Below are 20,351 nucleotides of genomic sequence, written 5' to 3' on the forward strand. Positions count from 1 at the left end.
TCAACCTGTGACATCATCCATGTGCCTGTCTCATCTGTGGTTTGTGCTTTCTGTGCTTTGAACTGTGACAATAAATCTGTGGTCATATGAACACAAATTACTCTGATTACCAGGTAATAGTCATGTTCAGGACTGTGTCTTGGCACACTATGTTGTATATACAGTAAACAGTAGTAACAGCATATACAGTAAGAGATACCTTGCTCACGCATATCAATAAATAAAGACTAAATTAGGAATATTAAAATTGAATTTAATTCAAATTAATTTATTTGAAACAGCAACTTTCCATACAAAAAAGGATTGATTTTATTACCATTATTATTATTATTACTATATTTTCATGTATTAATTTTTTCTATTCCGTTTCATTTTCTACCCTGCATTATTCTGAGTGAAACCAGTATTTTGCGTTGACTGCATGGTGCTAAAATCTTATGCTGTTTCAGTCTGCCCCTGATGTGTTTTTCCAGTCAAAATATTTTTCATTTCCTCCCTCAGAACATACTGGAAATCCCCCAGTCACCACATTCCCAAAATCATTCATACAGGGCCATTTTCTGCACCCTAAAAAAAAAAAAAAAGCTAATTATGAAAGTGCACAAGGGCGTTGTGAAAGGTCATCAGGCCTTCACACAGTGTGAAGGGGACACTTCAAAACATGTTCAACTACCTGGTAAAATTTAAATACATCAGTCACACTATAGAAAGAGAAACTGAAAGGAATCAGTTTTACTTTGACGCAATCATAGCAAAGCATGTGGAGGTCTATTTCAAAGAGGTGGACGTGAGATATTTCTTTAAAGGAGAGTTCGCCCCAGAATCAAAAATACACATTTCTTCTTACCTGTAGTGCTGTTTATCAATCTAGATTTTCGGGTGTGAGTTGCAGAGTGTTGGAGATATCGGCCGTAGAGCTGTCTGCCTTCTCTCCACCATAATGGAACAAGATGACACTCAGCTTGTGGTGCTCAAAGTGCCCAAAAATACATTTGAAAAACTCAACATCAAAGTCTCTTTCCAGAAATCATGACCCGGTTACTGAAGATAATCCACAGACCTTGTTGTGAGCAGTTTCACGTAGGAACTATTTTCTTTCTACCCAACTACACCCACCAACCGCATCACCATGCAGAAGGACAAATACTCAGGGAAGAGAGACTCATGCTAATGATGGCGTGAGATGTAAACATTAATGCCGACTGTAATGTTAGCTAGCTATCTTGTTGGCAAAGTGGCCAAATAATTCTCCAAAGTTGGGCTAAATTTTAGCGAGGGAAAAGGGAATATTGCCATTTTTCAAAATGGTGTATTTAAATATTTCTGCAGTCTTGGGTTCCTAAACAGTCTTGGAATTGCATAAAATGGATATGACTGGAAAACTGCGAGTTGACAGCCATACACCCTTTATACTGTTTCAGTTCTGCCCACAATTTGACCAGTATTTGATTAAAATAGCCTCAAGATTGAATGAATAAATGAAGAAAAAAATATTTGTTCACTCCTGATTTTATCTCATGACTTAATACCTCGCAGTAATTTCCTCAGCTAATGTTTGATTTTACTTTTCTCTACTCATTCATTGGAGGGCAGTTAATTATTAGGTTTGGATGAGGGGCCCACTTTTGAAAATGTTTTCCACCTGCCGGAATTTCATAATGGCTGGCCTGCATCTAGTTCCATTGTATTGAGAGAAGGCAGACATCTCTACAGCAGATATCTTCAACGCTCAGAAACTCACACCAAAATGTTGTAGACTGATAAATCACACTACAAATAAGAGGGAAAAATGGTATTTCTCATTCAGGGATGAATTGTCCCTTAAAGTGAGTTGTTTGACTGTCCTCAGTGTCCTAATATGTTTGTACCTTTTCGTCATGCTCTGTGGTATCACGCCGTTCCTCTTACTGTTCTCTAAAAAGTGACCATACGTCTGTGTCTGACCTGCTGACCTCTTCCTTTCCTCTCTTTGCCAGGACTTTGCTCTGCTGCCTGAAAAAGACAAGACGCTCCTCGTTGAAGGAGGGGTGACCCTCAGCGGCGGTCAAAGGGCTCGTCTCGGACTGGCCAGGTACTTCCTCTCACACCTGAGCATCTGTCACAACGCCTCATTCATTCCCTTGTAACTGTCAGTGCAGGCCACCTCTGCTGACTATTTTTAATTTTGCTCTTTGCTTTGTCAAACCTTTTGTGTTGTTGTTTCACATTTGACAAAAATAGAACATAATTGAGGATTTGAGTCACACTTCTTATTAATGACGTGCTCGTAAGAGGTAAATATAGCACACAGTGAGTTGTTTTGTGTGGGGGTTTTTTAAGAGATTGTCCATTTGTTTACTAGAATCTGTGGTATATTATTGTTTAATGAGAAATGGGAATTCAACTCCCTTTGTAGGAAATGGCCAAAATATCAGCTGCTGCACATGAGATGGATCAAAGGGAGCGCCTCACAGAAAATAACTGACAGATGATACATCAAAAGTATTGTTATGCCACCACACCAGCGATAGCTGTGGCCGGAGGCATTATGTCTTTGAGTTGTACGTACGTCTCAACCTTGTGAACACGATATCTCAAGAACGCCTCAAGGGAATTTTTTTCAAATTTGGCACAAATGTCAACTTGGACTCAACAATGAGCTGATCAGATGTTGGTGGTCAAAGGTCACTGTGACTTTTTTTTTCATTCTTGTGAACACAATTTCTCAAGAACTCCTTGAGGGAATTTCTGTAATTTGGCACAAACGTTCACTTTTCAATGAATTGATTCGATTTTGGTGGTCAAGGGTCAAAGATCAAGGTCGCTGTGACCTTGCATCCATCTCATTCTTGTGAACGCCATTTCTTAAGAACAGCTTAAAAGAATTTCCTCTGATTTGGCACAAACATTAGAGTGATTAGATTTTGGTGGTAATAGGTCAAGGTCACTGTGACCATGTCTGTGTCATTCTTGTGAATGCGATATCTCAAGAACAGCTTCAGGGTATTTCTGTGGTTTGGCACAAACATTCACTTAGGCTCAACAATGAACTGGTTAAATTTTGGTGGTCAAAGGTTAAGGTCATGGTGGCCTTGCTTCTGTCTCATTCTCATGGAAGCGATATCTCAACAACACCTTAGGGGAATTTCTTTAAATTGACACAAATGTCCACTTGGACTGAAGAAAAAACTTCAACATTTTGTAGTTGAAGGTCGACGGTCAAGGTCAGTTTGACCTTACAAAATATGTCTTTGCCACAAATAAAGAATTCATATGCTAATTATGACAACACTTGACACAAATGTCTAACAGGATAAAATAATGAAGTGATGACATTTTATATCCAAAAGGTCAAAGGTCAATTTCACTCTGACATCATCATGTTTTAACGTCATATCTCAGGAACAGAAGGGGAGACATTTGGTCAGATACTGAATTGGTGACTCTAATCTTGAAACTGATTGTATAGATCTTCTGTGTGTGAAGCATCAGTGTGTTCACTGACATGGATGGAGACTGTCAGAGACACTGGACTGGTGGGCGGAGTCATACAACCATGAGGCGGTAATTCTAGTGTTCCTTTGAAAACCAACACATATTCACTCCTGCAACCTTTATCAGCATTAGAGGTCTGCATACACACTGCAGTTTGCAATAAATAATTCAAAACATCAATTTCAGGGCCATAAAATAATCACCGTTATCAATATCATAACCAACACTTCCAGGGTAAGAGGTTCCACTCTTTGTAAAAATCATTTAGTCGATGTTTTTATTGGCTTACATGTATTTTAGGATTTGATGTCTTTGGCTTGGTTCCCAACAGTGTAAAGATTCGAGCCTCTGCTGTACATAATCATAACCTGCTGCAGCTGATAACCATCACCGATCATTCTCATCTGTGTGTTTGTCTGCCTGCACTAACTGTTGTGTTTTATGGCCTCACATTTTAATGATGAGTGCTTTCTACGGCTCTGCTAGAGCTTTATTACTCCATTAAATCTGTGTGTAGGTTACAGCAGTCAGACACTCACGTATTCCCATGCATTATTTATTGGCTTAGTGTCCTTGCATCAATTTGCAGCCACTCATTGTTTTTTTTGGCTCCCGCCATCACTGTAAATATTCGCTGGAATTGATTTATCCACAGGGACCAGACTTCCTCATTTACACCATTTGATATAAAGTCTCTCTTTCTGTCGTCACAATATTCTCTGTTTCTCTCACCTTAAAGGGTAACTTCAGTATTTTTAACCTGGACCCTGCTTCCCCATGTTTTTGTGTCTTAGTGACTAATGGGATCAACAGTTTGTGAAACTGGTCCAGTACTGGGTGAGACAGGCTGCAGTGTAACCATTCAAGGCATGTTTGTACCCTCGATATATGTCTAATAAAAGTGTGTGCTATTGTCACTGACAGGCTCAGATTGTTATTCTGTGTCTGACAATATTATGGAAAGGATCTTCTGCAAAGGCAGACCTTTTTGTGAAAGAGTAAGATCCTTTTTTTAAAAAATCATTTTATTATAATAAAACACACTTTATTCGAAGTCAACAGAAACAAAACAAAACCTACAAAAATTGTCTTGGTTTATCTTTTAATTGTTCCAGCAGTCGCCAGTTGTGGATTCGTTGAAATATATATACTGGCACTATACATGCTATACATACAGTTTATTTAAATGGAGTCTGGCGTGTTTGGTGACGGTGATTTCAGGGCTGTTTCTGGTTAAACTCTGAGCCTGTCAGTGGCAAAACAAACGCTGTTAGTGGATGTGAATCGATGATGTGATCGTGCCCAGAGTGGTTACATTTAAATCTGTTTTGACTCTGCTAGCTGCAGCCCCAGCCCCTTTCACACTGCCTCTTCAAGGTGGGAGTTTCACGCCTCTCCATTTTGTATAATAGGTACAATCGCAGAATCCAGGTCCAGAGTTGTCTCTCCTTTAAGGCGGCAGCAAAGGTAGTAACAGTGCCGTAACTACATCTTGTCTAAAAGGGACAGGCAGCAGGACAGGACCATTGACAGGACAGGTGTGACGTTTTGACAACGTGTTATGCGTGCGAACCGCCATTAAGAAATTTTAACAGCAGCTGATAGCAGTTAGCAGCTAACTAAATAAAGAACAGCAGCCAAAAATGTCTGCAAATTGACCCTTCGCTAAGCCTCTCCCTTAATCAGTCACTGTCCAATCCTACGTTAGCAACCGTGTATAGCAGCCGAGAGGTCTGGCATATAAGCCACTTTGGCATATTAGCTTCTATTAGCTCCCTTTGTCTGCCCCAAGGAGGGAACATAACTCAACATTAACTTAAATTTAAACCATATATTGACTTACCCTGCTGTACAAGAACATTCATTGTCCTTCACGTGAAGTGTCAAGACGTGGGGTGCCTGACGCTTGCATTCCGACTGGTGAGCTTTTCCCTCTATTTTAATGTTATCGTGATTTATACTCCGCCAGCAGATGATATTGTGAATGTAGCTCTCACATGCATATTGAAGATCTTTCTGTCGGCTTCTCTCTGATATCTCCAAACAGTTTTTCCAGAAATTTGATGTTATTTCCTTTGGAATATCTCTCACTGATATCGTTGAAAACTCCATATTTCTTATGCTAGGAGCGAAAGCTTGACGGACGTGGCAACAGTAACTAAGGGGGGCGGAGCTTAGCGAAGGGTCATTTGGGAAAACAATGAGGTCTTGAAGCTTCTTACCCTCTGGGCAGAGGACAAGATCAGCCACCATATAACAGGGACAGTAAATGATTGTTATTGCCATGTTAATGCCATTGTTATTGTTTATAAAGCACTGCCAACACTTATGTTTTATGTAGCACTAAAGGCAGACACTGTTGTGTTACATGTCACGCCTGTCATGCTTCTTTTGCTTCCGTGTTGCTGGCATGCTGTCTGAAATCACACATTGGAGCAAACTGATGCTGCCGTTGTTTGGTTTTGTGTTAAAATTCAAAGGAAGCATAAAGACGGGACTTTGTAGCAGCACCTGTTGCTTAACACCGGCCAATTTTTAAAACATTTTCATTTCCCCAGAACGTGAGAATAAGGTCCATGTTGAAAAATACTACACAAAAAATACTAAATGTTTTGTCAGTATTTGTATTTTTGTATCTCATGCGTCCACATTTCTTTACCTTTCTGTTTCTCTCTGACTCACTCTGTGTGTGTGTGTGTGTGTGTGTGTGTGTTTTCTCTCTCAGGGCTGTGTATAAAGATGCAGACCTCTACCTGCTAGACGCACCTTTCACCCACCTGGACATCGTGACAGAGAAAGAGATCTTTGAGAAGTGTGTATCCCAACAGAGAGTCTTTCATGTGGCGGAGGTGGGGGTGGTTGAGCTTAAAGTTTTAAGTTCAAGGTCAAGGTTGTCTCTTATTGTTGACTTGTGGTGAGTTACGGCTGCTTCATCACACTGAATCCTTCTCAGGAAATGGGAGTTGAGCAAAATGGAATAATCCTTTGATGAAATGTGGACTTTGGCAGTTGTTCAGAGGGGAAATCTGGCAAAAACATTTTGGTTATGTGGGGAAAGCTTGAACACAGTTATGGGTATAAACACATCCAGGAGCTTGTTAATTTTGAATGCTGGTTATTATTTGAAGACTTGATACCTCATTCTGTCTTTTCTTGTGTGTTGTATAAACAGCCTGACGGTCAGGTTTGGTTTAACCATTGTGACATCTGATATTTTACAGTCCTTCTTTTCTGTATCACCACACAGGTGTGTGTGTAAACTTATGGCCTCCAAGGCACGCATTGTAGTCACCAGCAAGTTGGATCATCTAAAACGAGCCGACAAAATCCTTCTACTGCACAACGGAGACTGCTACTTCTATGGTACCTTCGTCGAGCTGCAGGCCCAGCGCCCTGACTTCAGCTCCCTCCTCCTCGGCATGCAGGCTTATGACAACATCACCGCAGAGCGACGCAGCTCCATCCTCACAGAAACTCTCCGCAGGGTCTCCATCGATGAAACCGCTGGCTTCCGAGGCCCAGAGACAATTCGCCAGTCATTCCGCCAGCCGCCGCCTCCCATAGTCATCTCTGGATCCCAAGGCCATCCTGGAGGTGATGGCTACCCAGAAAAACGCAAACAGTCCCTCATCCTCAATCCCCTGGCAGCCGCTCGCAAGTTCTCCTTCATCGGGAACTCCCAACAGACTGCAAATGCTCCCCAGTCCGCGACGATAGAGGACGGGGCTTGTGAACTTTCTGACAGGAAATTCTCAGTAGTACCGGAGGATGATCAAGTAGAGGAAGTGCTCCCCAGGGGGAACTTGTACCATCATGGGTTGCAGCACCTCAACGGGCAGCGGCGCCAGTCTGTCCTAGCGTTCATCACCAACTCTCAGGGCCAGGAGCGCAGAGAGCAGATGCAGTCCTCCTTTAGGAAAAAGCTGTCCATCACGCCGCAGTGCGACCTGGCGACCGAGCTGGACATTTATGCCCGCCGCCTGTCCAAGGACAGCGTGTATGACATTAGTGAGGAAGTGGATGAAGAAGACATGGAGGTAGAGCTTTTTTATGTTTAGACTTCCGGAAGAATCAAACTGTTTTCTTCACGCTCATTTTCATGATCGTTCGAATGTCCAAAAAAAAATCACTTGTTTTTGTCTCAGGTTAAAGTTTTCCTGCATATGCAGCGTGGTCTGTCTGGTAAAAGGTCAATTCTCTTTCTTCACAGCAATGTTTTGCAGACGAACGTGACAACATCTTTGAAACTACCTCATGGAGCACTTACCTACGCTACATCACCACCAACAGGAGCTTAGTCTACGTCTTAATTTTTATAGTCGTAGTCTTCGCCCTTGAGGTAAAATTACTACCATATTTAAGTTGTTTTTACGTGTAAATTTAACTAGATTCTTATATTTGCTTTTTTCTTTCCACTAACAGGTTGCTGGATCAGTCCTTGGCATTTTCCTCATTACTGAGTAAGTGTCATGTTTTATGTTGCTTAAGAATCTGAGACTAAGGCTGCTGTCAGCCCTAGAGTGGTCTCCTCTGGTCTGAATCAGGAACTCATGTTGTTCCAAAGTTGTATAATTGCCTAGAGTTGGTTCGTGTTCTCACGGCAGCATTCACAAGAGGACCAGATCAAATGCCTTGTGTGAGAAAGCTGCTCTTGATTGGTCAGAATTTCCATGTGGGAAAAATCCAGGAAGTAAAGCAAACGTTGAAGAAGAGTACACTTGCAAGATAAATGTGACACTTTCTAATGTCACAATGGAGGGACAACTACGCAGGTTGATTTTAGCGCTGCTCATCGTGGACTATATTGCTGTCATTGTTCATTTTAGTCAAACCATACAGTTTGAAAACGAGGCGCGGCTCCAACTAGAAAACAATGTTTTGATGCATTGGATGTGCTGAATGTGCATATTAAGGCAGTACAGGAGGAGGTGCACATTAATAATCCTCCAGGACTGTAACATGCTCATGTTTAACCCAAACAATGTGTCATGTGACTGCAGTTGCTTCACATCCAGGTCGCAACACCTTCTCACCACAAACCAACCGCACCAGAGTTCCTTTGGAACCGGACTGAGACCACCTCTTCAAGAAGGTCTCGGTCCGGTTGCTTTCGTGTGTTCACACCTGAGTGTGATTGCTGTGTTCACACCTGCCCAAACGATGATGGATGAACTGATTAGATTTTGGTGGTCATAGGTCAAGGTCACTCTGACCTTGTCTGTCTCATTCTTACGCGATATCTTAAGGACACCTTGAGAGAATTTCTTCGAATTTGGCACAAATGTTCACTTGGATTCAACAGTGAACTGATTGGAATTCTGTGTGAGTTCAGTGTGACCTTGCATCTGTCTCCTTGTGAAAGCGACATCTCAAGAACACCTTAAGGGAATTTCTTTAAATTGACACAAATGTCCACTTGGACTGAAGAAAAAACTTATTAGCATTTTGTAGTTGAAGGTCGACGGTCAAGGTCAGTTTGACCTTACAAAATATGTCTTTGCCACAAATAAAGAATTCATATACTAATTATGACAACACTTGACACAAATGTCTAACAGGATAAAATAATGAAGGTCAAAAGGTCAAAGGTCAGCTTGACTGTGACATCATCATGTTTTAACGTCATATCTCAGGAACAGAAGGGGAGACATTTGGTCAGATACTGAATTGGTGACTCTAATCTTGAAACTGTGCTGACTGTATAGATCTTCTGTGTGTGAAGCATCCATGTTTTCACTGACATGGATGGAGACTGTCAGAGGCACTGGACTGGTGGGCGGAGTCATACAACCGCAGGGCGGTAATTCTGACAAAACGATTACTTGATGATCAAAATAGTTAGCAATTGTCTGATCATTACAGCTCTAATCCAGTGTTCGATGTGAAACATATCGTACACTCAAAAGATTTTTGCATATCATGGAAACATTTATCAGTCATTCCTCCTCATTGCCACTGTTGTGTTAAGTACTTAAGAGCAGTAATGTCACAAACTGATTTGTCTCCTGACTGACGGGACTACAGTTTAGACTGTGTCTGTTTTCAGTCCATGTTTCATTCTCAGTCCTTTGCTCTGTTCCTACAGTGAGATCTGGAGGGACGGCGCCAACCCGGCATCACCAAACTACATCGACGAGCAGCACCCCAACGCCTCGTCGCCCCCCACCCACCTGGCAGTCATCGTCACACCGACGAGCGCCTACTACATTATCTACATCTTTGTGGCGACGTCGGAGAGTGTGCTGGCCTTGGGATTCTTCAGGGGTCTCCCATTAGTGCACACGTTACTCACTGTGTCCAAAAGACTGCATGAACAGATGCTTAGCGCCGTGCTGCGAGCTCCCATGGCCGTGCTCAACACCATGAAGACAGGTGATTTTCTCAGTTTATAATTTTGTGTGATTGAAATGTCACATGTCGGGAGTGTTGTGGTACATGTACTGATATGGTCATTCACTAATTTTCTTGTTTGTCCTCTTCCAGGCCGGATCATGAACAGGTTCACCAAGGACATGGCCACTATAGACGACATGCTGCCTCTGGTGCTGTTTGACCTCATACAGGTATTTAACCAACACAGTGGGTGATGTCACAAAATGTTTTCAAGTTTCAAGGTTTTATTTTGTCACAAACTCAATATATCTGCCTCCTCCAGCACTGTACTACTGTACATACTGTGCAAGATAAAATAATAAATATAGTGCAAAAACAAAAGGGGTGCAGGGAAATTGAAGGGTAAACTCCACATCGGTTATAAAATTTCCTTGATCTTTCAAATGTTGCACTGATGTTCACTCAGGTTGTAGTGAAAGAAAACACATCAAGTAGTTATTTTTCTTTACTGAGATTAAGTTGTGCACTCCTTAAACATGTATTGAATTTGAATTTATTGAAAGGGCAGCCCCTTGAGATGTAGCATCTCATTTTCAAGGGTGTCCTCAGCCACAAATACAAAACAAAAACACACAGACAAAACTGCATTACATAAAAAACACACACTACAAATACACAGATACAGACATCTCGCTGACCATCTCCCACTCATCCCCCCGCCCTCAGCTGTTGGAATTGGATACCGTGACCTCAAATAGTTACATTGCAGTTTTCAGCAGAGGTGGAAAAAGTACTGAAAAATTCTACTCAAGTAAAAGTACCTTTACTTTGATGAAAATCTACTAAGTACAAGTAAAGCTACCCATCTAAAAATCTACTCAAGTAAAAGTAAAAAGTAGTTTGTTTAAAATGTACTTAAAGTAGAAGTTACTTACGGCTGGGCTCCACCGGGCACGTCAGCGGCGTGACACGTCTGCGACAACTCTCTATTTTACGCGGCTCTTCTATTTTTGTCGTGCTCCGCTCCCCTACGCGACCCTCCAGCAGATAAAAACTACATGAAATAGTGTGCTAAACGAGCACAATGTGGTTTTAAATGAATAAACCATTATCAGTGGTGATATGTGATGATTTTTTTTCATGCATTTGCCCATGTTTATCCGTGACATTGTGTAAATGTCCGTGGCGGACATTTGAAAGCGAGTAGATGACGAACAGTACAGTAAACTTGTAGATAACTCAAATATATGTTATAACTTAGGTGGAAAATGCTTTAACATTCCATGCAGCCTCTTGGCGCAGCAAAGGTTAAACAACCCCGCTGGCTTCTCTATGTGTCGCTTCCGTACGCAGTCAGTGGAGCCCAAATGAATGCGCCGCGACGCTACGTTGACGTGACGCTTACGTTTGCAGCCGGTGGAGCCCGGCCGTTAATTACTTCCAACAACTTGATGGGGGTCACTCCTATGCAGTGCAAAAATGGTCCAGGGGTCATAAATCCAATCCAAAAAGTGGTTATTTTTCTATGATGAACCATAGAATTCAATTAAATTTAGGGCTGCACAATATCATTAGAGCATCGCCATGCGTCCTTGTGCAATAGTCACACTGTGAGACTCGCAGTATAAGTTCATCTTAAAAGGCAATATGCCATATTATTTTGCTGGTTAATACTTTAGGTTGTGAAGTTCTCAATTTCCAGGACAGTTTGATTGTAAAATGTATATTTCATGCAAATACAGCCTTTCCAAATCCCAAATGATGACTTCTTTCCAACTAGAGCTATTCAAGTTATTGCAATAGACTGTATATTGTAATATATATCGCAGTATACAAAATCGTTGTCGCATTGTCAGTTTTGTCTAATATTGTGCAGCCCTCATTCATTTTGAATCACCAACACAACTGTTAGACTGATGATACACAGAGCAACTTTTTGAGCAACGTTGTTGGGCATTATTCTCAGGGATGCAAAGATGGTCAAGAAAGAGAGAGCTTGTGGAAGCGAAATTCTGAATATTAAGATACACTAACCTAATTTGGAAGAATACTGAGTATTCCAAAACAAAACAAATCCATTGAGCAACAGTGTTTCCCCCATGTGCAACTAGCAGCAGTGGTGCTCCACTGCTGAAATATGACCGCTGCTGATTTATTTTTAGTTTTTTTTGTCTTAGCTCTTTAGAAACGACAGTTATATTATTTGGCGATGTGATTTCAAATGTAGCAAAGTACAATACTTCAGTCAAAATTTACTTAAGTAAAAGTAAAATTACAGATTTCAAAAACTACTGAAAAAATTACAAATTACTTAAAAAAACTACTCAATTACAGTAACGTGAGTAAATGTAATTAGTTACTTTCCACCTCTGGTTTTCAGTACGACATTTTAAAAATATGAACAAGTTGTTTTGAAATATTATTATGAAGAAGTCCTGATGAGGTAACAGACCTCAAGAAAAGAGAAAGTTAATTCCAGTCAGATGGAGCTTTGCGCTGGAACGACCTTGGTCCAACTTCTTTGAAAATTCTGGGGACAAAGAAAATGAGATATTGCACATGCTTCGGTGGATGTAAGGAATTAAAAGAGTCAAAATGAAAATTGAATTGAACACAATGAAAGTGCCCTCTAGATTTAGGCTGCAAGTCATTCAGCGATTCATGCATGAAGCAGTGTTGGTTCTAACGCAGCTGTCTGTCATGTCAGTCACTGCTTGTTAACTGACTGACTAACTCAAACTGGGCAGAGCTGATCAAATATGAATCAATATGCTGTTGCTGCATTGTTGATTTCTCACCTCAGATGTTTTCAGAAACATATTTCAGTGACTGTGCAGTTGTAAAATGAGAACATATTCTCCGTCCAGCAGGTGCCTTGTTTTGGCTCGATTGTTTTAAACATGGCGACCAGATCCCAAACTTCTTCATTTACAGCTAAACAGTATACTGAGATGTGTTTCTGCAGACGTGTGAGGCAGAAATAGGCAATGCAAGATCTGTGCTACCTTGTTTGACAGACTGACCGCCATAGGTCTGATCATTTTTCTCTTTTTTCCCCTCTAACACCAGCTCACGTTGATTGTTACGGGTGCCATCTTCACTGTGTCCATCATGCGACCTTACATCTTCATCGCTGCCATCCCGTTGGCTTTCCTCTTCGTTATCCTCAGAAAGTACTTTTTACGAACTGGACAGCAGCTCAAGCAACTGGAGGCTGAAGGTGAGGGTGGGGGAGGAAATTTGAGTGTGAGACATTACGTTGTTATAAGAAAAGTGCAGTGACTCCATTTGGTCTTTGATAAGAGATATAACAAGTACCAAGAAGGACACATCAGGCGGAGAGTAGAGGAAGGAGACTGACCTTCTCATACTAAAGAAAAATATTCATTTGCACAAAGTGAATCGAAACAGAATTTAAAGACTGGCTGGATTAAAACATTTAATTAAATGTAGCAAGTTTTTTCCAAACATGGATTAGGTCATCTTCTTCTGTTGCTTAAAAATGCGTTCTGAATGCTTACCTCTGAGAGAATTTACCCCTGAAGATACAAAGGTTTGTATTTCTCTTTGATTTGACATCATCATGAGAGTGAGGGTTAGGAAGGATAAAAACAGGCAGAGAAGAGATCGACAAGAACGCAGTGATGAAATGGCAAATATTAGGGAAGAGCAAAAGTGAGAGCATGACAGGAAAACCAATAGAGCCAACAGAGGAAGTGAGACTCGGGGAGTCAGACGCTACAGTCATCATAACTGGCAGCAGGGCTGGTGGGCTGAAGAACAAAAACACGACAGAGGAAGGGTTAAAGGAGAGGATGGACGGGCTGCCTCCGAGGGGCAGGGACAGTGAAAGGAAGTGAGGCAGGACGAATAAAATAACCGTTATCCTCCAGTTTTAACAGAAGTTGGTCTCCATGTGAAAAGAATGAACACATTGCTAAAAGCTTTTACACATGAGACAGTTGTTTATGCATGTGGGTGTACGTTTGCAGGACAGTCTCTGTAACTACTAGACCTTCTCCCAAAGTGAGAGTCTTGTCATAATTGGTGTGTTGCAGAAAAGCTAAGTTTAGTGATGTTTTGGAAATGATGAGAAAGGTGACGTGGAAGCTGCACTGACCATTTTTCGTGGCTGAAGGCATTACGCTTTGGGGTTGCCTGTACGTGCACCGTCCCATCCTTGTGATCACGACATCTCAAGAACTTCTCAAGAGAATTTCTTCAAATTTGGCACAAATGTCCACTTGTATTCAATGATGAACTGATTAGTTTTTGGTGGTCAAAGGTCAAGGTCAGTATGACCTTGAATCTTTGTCATTCTTTCTAATTCTTGCGAAAGCGATATCTCAAGAACACCTCAAGGGAATTTCTTTAACTTTTACACAAACGTCCATTTGGACTGAAGAATAATTGATTAGAATTTTGTGGTCAAAGGTCAGCATGACTTTGACTGGTGCGCAGAGGCATACAACTGCAGGGCGGAATTCTAGTTCTAAATTAACCAAGTTATTGTCTCTGAATTACGAGTAGTTTCTACAGTATGTTAACAACATCTGCTTTTGTTAATTCCTAATACCAAGCAGCAGTTTTTTTTTCAAGTGAATGTGTCATCCTTCCATAATTCACCCCCCAAAAAGATGTCAGCAGTGAGGAAAGCACACTTTCTGACTAACCTTTGGTAGTAATCAACCAAGCAGATAGAGTAGTCGTATTTTATTGGTTAAGATTTGGAGATATTCATCTCTGCCTCAAACCCTTTAAAATGGACAGATGGAAACTCGTTTATCGTATTTGTAGTGCCTTTAGAAATTATATTAAATAAGAAAATCAATAGCAACAACTTTGTTTCTAGAAACAGTCTCTGTCACTTTGAATAACCCAGAGAGCACGATGTCAACAGTTTACATGGCGACTGTTCATTTTAGATGAAAGAATACCCAATGAAAACTGTTCTTCGTTCTTGTTCCTGTGAGTGAGACCTCAGTACATAACTGCAATAACTACATAATATAAAGATTTACAATACTGTACGATGACATAGATCAGAGCACAGAACAATGATCTAAAAGTTAAGAGGTTTGGCAGCCAGCAGGGCGGTGCAGCTCTGTACAGCCAGAGGATAAAAAAAACAGGTCACTGGACTGTGTGTGTTTTGGACTTCCTTGCTCTGCTCTCGATTCTGTCAGTGAATGTTCGTTTCGGTGATGACGGCGAGGTCTTTTCCGGAGCCGCTGAGAGCACGTCGGGGTCAGAGAGATGAGCCGAGCTGGGATTTCCTCCAACCCCATCCTGGTGTCGCTCTCGTGTAGCATGTCAGACAAGACACTGTGGAAATGTTATGTGTGTTAGTCACTCAGAGGTTTTCTACCCTGACAGTTTATAGTCATCTTCTCTGCTCACTGAGCCCTACGCTGATTTTTATGTTTCTTCAAAAGCAACTTCTTCTCACCATTGAACACTTTCTTATGTGGATGTCTGATCAGTGCTGATGGTAAATGTCATCAGTTGAAGCAATATTTCCTCAGTGTGTGCTATATTGACCCAGAAAGCCGAGTTCTCTTGTAGGCATTGCCTACATGTACCGGGATTAGGGGTGGGCGGATCGATGCCAAAATATACTCTCGATACTACATTGTGATTTTTAAGATTGATCCTTGCGTCAGTAGGATCTAGTGAACGCATCTAGTGTTCACGACAGGTGGTAACATTTTCTATTTGTTTGGTCTACTGTCCTTTGTTTCCGTCTGACACTGGTTAGCCTGCAGTCGCATCAGATTAAAATCTTCTTAATTCTTCTGTCTATTAGCTTTAATCCGAGCCAGTTTTACTCACTCATTCTTCCTCACTTCACTCCAGTTGCTTTATTGATCAGACCAACTGAGTGAATATTTGATAAGCAGCTTAAAAAACAATAAACTTTTAAACTGTATGTAGTTAAAACCAGTTGTCTCCTCTTCTCCTCTCCTGCAGCTCGCAGCCCCATCTTCTCCCACCTCATCATTTCATTGAAGGGTTTGTGGACGATTCGGGCATTTGGGCGTCAGACCTACTTCGAGATGCTCTTCCATAAAGCGCTCAATACTCACACAGCCGCCTGGTTCCACTACTTGTGCACGCTGCGTTGGTTCCTCTTCCGCTGTGACATGATCTTCGTCCTGTTCTTCACCGCCGCTGCCTTCATCGCCGTGGGAACCAACCGTGAGTGACGAGATGAAGGGTTGCTTGTACAGATCGAGGATAGATTTCAGGAAGGGATAAACAGACTTGACCACTGTATTTTCTTGGTTTACACAATAAGTTTTGAAGGAAGTCTGAGGAATTGAGGACTTTTCTCAGCCTATAATGGATTTCATAATCCTTCCTTTAAAGACTGAATAACCCCTAAATTTGACTTGCCTGCTTTCAGATGGCCATTCTCAGCAGTGTAATGCATCATAGATATAGGTTAGTAGATGCCCACCACACTGTCTGTTAGGTTGAGAAGGCTGTTATACGGCCATGAAATTAAACTTTCTGCGAGAAGGGGCTTTCCCTATGTGCTTTGTGGACTGGGAGAAGGCTTATGACTCCCGCGACTTTAATGTAGGAGACGGAGGTTTGAGTTCCATGTGAAACCAATACCAATGCCCAACCATGAAATTTTTCCAGACCTAACCATGTCATTTGGTACCTAGACCTTGGGAAAGTGAAACCTGGCAAACTGGCAATGGCTATTGAATGTGCTGATAACAGCCTTCTGAACCTACCAATAGATGTAGCAGGCCCCTAGTGACCCATATCTATCTTTCTATGAGAGTTATTACCACAGGTAACAGGCATTTCACAGGCTGATAAGATCCAGTTAGGGTACAGTCTTGTCTTTGCTGACCTCCAGTGGTTTAACCTCTCACCTTGCTGCAGTTACAGCTCGACAAGGCCTTTTTTTTTTTTGGACTACTGTCCTTGTCCCAGTATACAAGCACGGGAGGGGAATCCATTTATTGAGCCAAGTATGTGCGACTCCTCTACGATAGGTGGAGATATGCCCCCTTTCAGCTTGTTAGTGTTGGACCTTTTTCCTGTTGACCTATTACGTCACAGACCAAACAATGGACAAACAAGTTAGCTACGGTTAGCTAGCTGCTAACTGCTACCATGGTGGACAACTTTACAGCTCTGTACATTTGGTCCGTCCAAAAAGTCATGGCTCTGGATGTAGATTTCTCCATGTTGTTACCGGCTTCTTCTTCTCTTACACATTTAATGCTATTGGACTTGAGGGTCAAAGCCCGGGGCGGAAACTGTGGAGCATGCTCAGAGCGCCTCGGCCAGTTTGGGCTGATTAACTGTATACGTGCAGGAGGAATTCAACTTTTAATCCCATTATCTGGGTGTGTTAGTCTGACTGAAATCGTACTAAATTTAATTTCTTGAAGTTGGACCAACATGTTAACATGGATTTTAAAAGTCCAGTTTTAGTCGGACTGACACAATAAATAATTTTCTCTGATTTTATGTACACGCACAGACTGACCGTGGATAAGTACCTCATACAAGCCCACCTCAAAAAATCCGAACTATCCTAGGAGACAAACAGCAGCACTTTGTACACATAAATATCAGAAGGAGGAGGGAACATCTTGAAATTCCAGTAAGTTAGCGGGTTAGTTAACACCTTATTATTTCCACCAGGCCTATCGAGTGAAGAAGCCTCGGTCTTATCTGTGTGCCACAGTGTGCAGACTCAGATATCAGGATCATAACAAACAGTTGGTCTGTGAAAACTGATCAAAAGTGTCGGAATGCCGACGGATAAAATGTCATGTACAAAAGGAAGCGCTTGTGTATGTTAAATTAAATGAATGGGAAACACAAGTGCACACACACACACATGCAAACACATGTTGTTGCGTCATAGCCTGTGTTTATGTTGAGAGCAGATTAAAGGGTCATTTCACAGCTCATTATTTCCAATAGAGCAAGAGCCAAAGTACCTGAGTGCCTACCCTGACATCAGAGAGGGCAGCTTTGATTGGACGATTTTGATGACTCTGTGTGTGTTCTTGTGTGTGTGTGTGTGTGTGTGTGTGTGTGTGTGTGTGTGTGTGTGTGTGCACTCCACAGAGGACAAACCAGGGGAGATTGGCATCATCGTGGCCCTGGCCATGCTTATTCTGGGGACTTTCCAATGGGCTGTCATCACCAGCATCACTGTGGATGGACTGGTATGTGGTTCACACACACACACACACACACACACACACACACACACCGCCCATCGTTTGTATCATACTAAGACCTGACTTGCATTGAAATACCACACAACCAATGGCCAGTCAAGAGTGTGTCAAGCGTTACCTGAACACACACTACAGAAGTTTTGCTGAACACGTACGGGTTCGTTTTTGTTTCTTCCCATCTGTTGTTCAACCTTCCAAAAGTTTTCCCCCACCGCGCTGCTTCACCCTTTATCACACCAACTTCCTGCTGAAGTTTGCATGCACGCACAGACCTGAGGATCCTGTGGTCACTCATCCTGGTTCAAGCTCTCCTCAGTTCTGACCCTAAAGTGGCAGAACGAGTCACTTCATCACTTCGTCCTTCGCTGCAGACTGAAAACCCACCTTTATTGGCTACATCTCAACAGCCCTTGCAAGCTCTTAGCATTAGGGATGGGCATATTAATTAAATTACATATTTGAGTACTCGCAGTAGATGGTTATAGAGTTCTCGAGTACTTGCAAAAAATGATATATAATTTATATATGGCATAGTAAATGCCATTGACAGTGGAACACAAGTGTAATTTGAAATTCATTTACTGAACAACCAGGCTTCAGTTTGTCTGTTAAACCAACTGAAAGTTAACAAGAAAAATCCGCCATCTTCCTGTTGCTGCTGTTAACGTTACATAGGTTAGACACAGAGGTCACGTTACCGCAGTAGTAACCTCACGATAAACAGAAAGAGAGAACAACAGCGGGGAGAGGAGGCACTGAGCGAAGCAGTGAACTGCACACAGCTCTACAATAAAATAAGATTTTACCAATTTCAAATAGTGGGGAAAAAAATTAAAGTCATGTTCACATGTGGGAGGGGTGGCGGCAGGTACGCTATAGCCTCATTTCCTCCGAACCCTTTCAGTCCAGTCCCTTTGGAACCAGCAGTAACCCTTCAGACATGGTACCTAGATCCTCGGTGTGTTCAGACAGTGTAAATGTGGGCGGGGTTGTTGTCACTCACTGCTCCGTCCAGCACTCGCTGTATTTCCTCATCAGCGGTGACACAGATGGAAGTCTGCACCTGGTTTATCGTCCACAGAACGAGGCTGCACGCCCACATTTTCACAACAAAATAGAACAGGCTGCAGTGAGAGTCTCTCTCCATGGGATATTTAAAAATAGCAGCTTTGTGCATTTAGTCCTTCTCAGGCAAGCTCAGGGGTTTAGTGTTGCTGTAGCCCACAGGAAGTGAGGATTAGAATATATGACCTTCACATAGTCCACTCCAAATGAATCTGTATTTTTAAAGTCATTACTAAAAGTGTGTGTCATATAAAAACTAAAGTGATGGTCAAAGTTGTCACAGTGAAATTTAAGGTGTGCTGATGGATTCATGTCATCAACTCATGCATTGAGTAACATTACAAGTTAACGTTCCACCTTAAAAGTTGCCGGCAGTCGGCCCAGTGAATGAAGTTATATTTTTCTCTTTCATTTTATAGTTGTAGTTTACTGATGTATGAACAGAGGTTACATAAAACCAGAGTGACCGTCCTCCACTGACCAATCAGACTGCAGGGTTTCTAGCTCCACCTTTTAGTACCAGATCTGTGTGCTAGGTACCCCAACAGAGGGGGGACCAAACATGGGGACGCTGAGGAACGCTTCTGTTGGTACCATCCACAACTTTTCACTGTGGGAACAAAAAATAAGCTGACTGCAGACTGCATTGTAGTACAGTCTTGTAGTACAGTGCAGTCTCAGGATCCCTCCTCGTGTATGAGCAGGTGTTTTAGAGGTGCTTCGGAGCAAAGGACAGAACTAAGCCAACATAACCAAAGGTAGGGCAGTGAAGTTACAGCAACAGCAGAGCGGAAAGCCAGCCAGAGCTACCACCTGCACCCAAACATTAATAACCTGGGAACCCCCTCAGGTCACCCTTTAACGATCACCTGAATCACACAGTAAACAAGATGACACCACAGTGTAGTCACAAAACATTTTTAAAAAGTCTGAACGTTGGTTCTTTGGCACTGAACTTGCTTTTAAAGTTGTTTGGGGCGGATGCACTTCCAGTTACTGATGACATCCAGCTTTTGTTTGTATGAAGTTTGAATGCACTTATTATCAGTCCCTTCAGACCAGGATCTGCCAAATACAGATAATGTACTGAGACACAACTCAGACGTTCTGCTTTTAGTCACAGAGCCATTCTTCTGGAACAACTGTGATTTAGAGATCTTACATTTGTGGGCGGTCTGCAGCAGATCTGAAACCACGGAAGACACAAAGGTTTGGAGGACAATCCTTTCCTCTGTGTAACAACATTTGATGTGACCTGAC

At 42.0% G+C, this 20,351-nt stretch overlaps 1 protein-coding gene across 1 annotated transcript in view; it reads left to right on the top strand.

The window, feature by feature from the left end:
* cftr (CF transmembrane conductance regulator) overlaps positions 1-20,351 on the top strand; it is a 65,807-nt gene that overhangs the window by 31,747 nt on the left and 13,709 nt on the right. The window contains exons 12-21 of the mRNA XM_049573027.1: positions 1,977-2,071; positions 6,200-6,286; positions 6,722-7,511; positions 7,685-7,813; positions 7,897-7,934; positions 9,560-9,846; positions 9,958-10,037; positions 12,877-13,027; positions 15,778-16,005; positions 17,911-18,011. Of these exons, the coding sequence (XP_049428984.1) occupies positions 1,977-2,071; positions 6,200-6,286; positions 6,722-7,511; positions 7,685-7,813; positions 7,897-7,934; positions 9,560-9,846; positions 9,958-10,037; positions 12,877-13,027; positions 15,778-16,005; positions 17,911-18,011 (1,986 nt within the window). The remainder of the gene's footprint in view (positions 1-1,976; positions 2,072-6,199; positions 6,287-6,721; positions 7,512-7,684; positions 7,814-7,896; positions 7,935-9,559; positions 9,847-9,957; positions 10,038-12,876; positions 13,028-15,777; positions 16,006-17,910; positions 18,012-20,351) is intronic.

This window comes from Epinephelus fuscoguttatus, linkage group LG4 (assembly GCF_011397635.1).
Source record: "Epinephelus fuscoguttatus linkage group LG4, E.fuscoguttatus.final_Chr_v1".
Classification (NCBI taxonomy): domain Eukaryota; kingdom Metazoa; phylum Chordata; class Actinopteri; order Perciformes; family Serranidae; genus Epinephelus; species Epinephelus fuscoguttatus.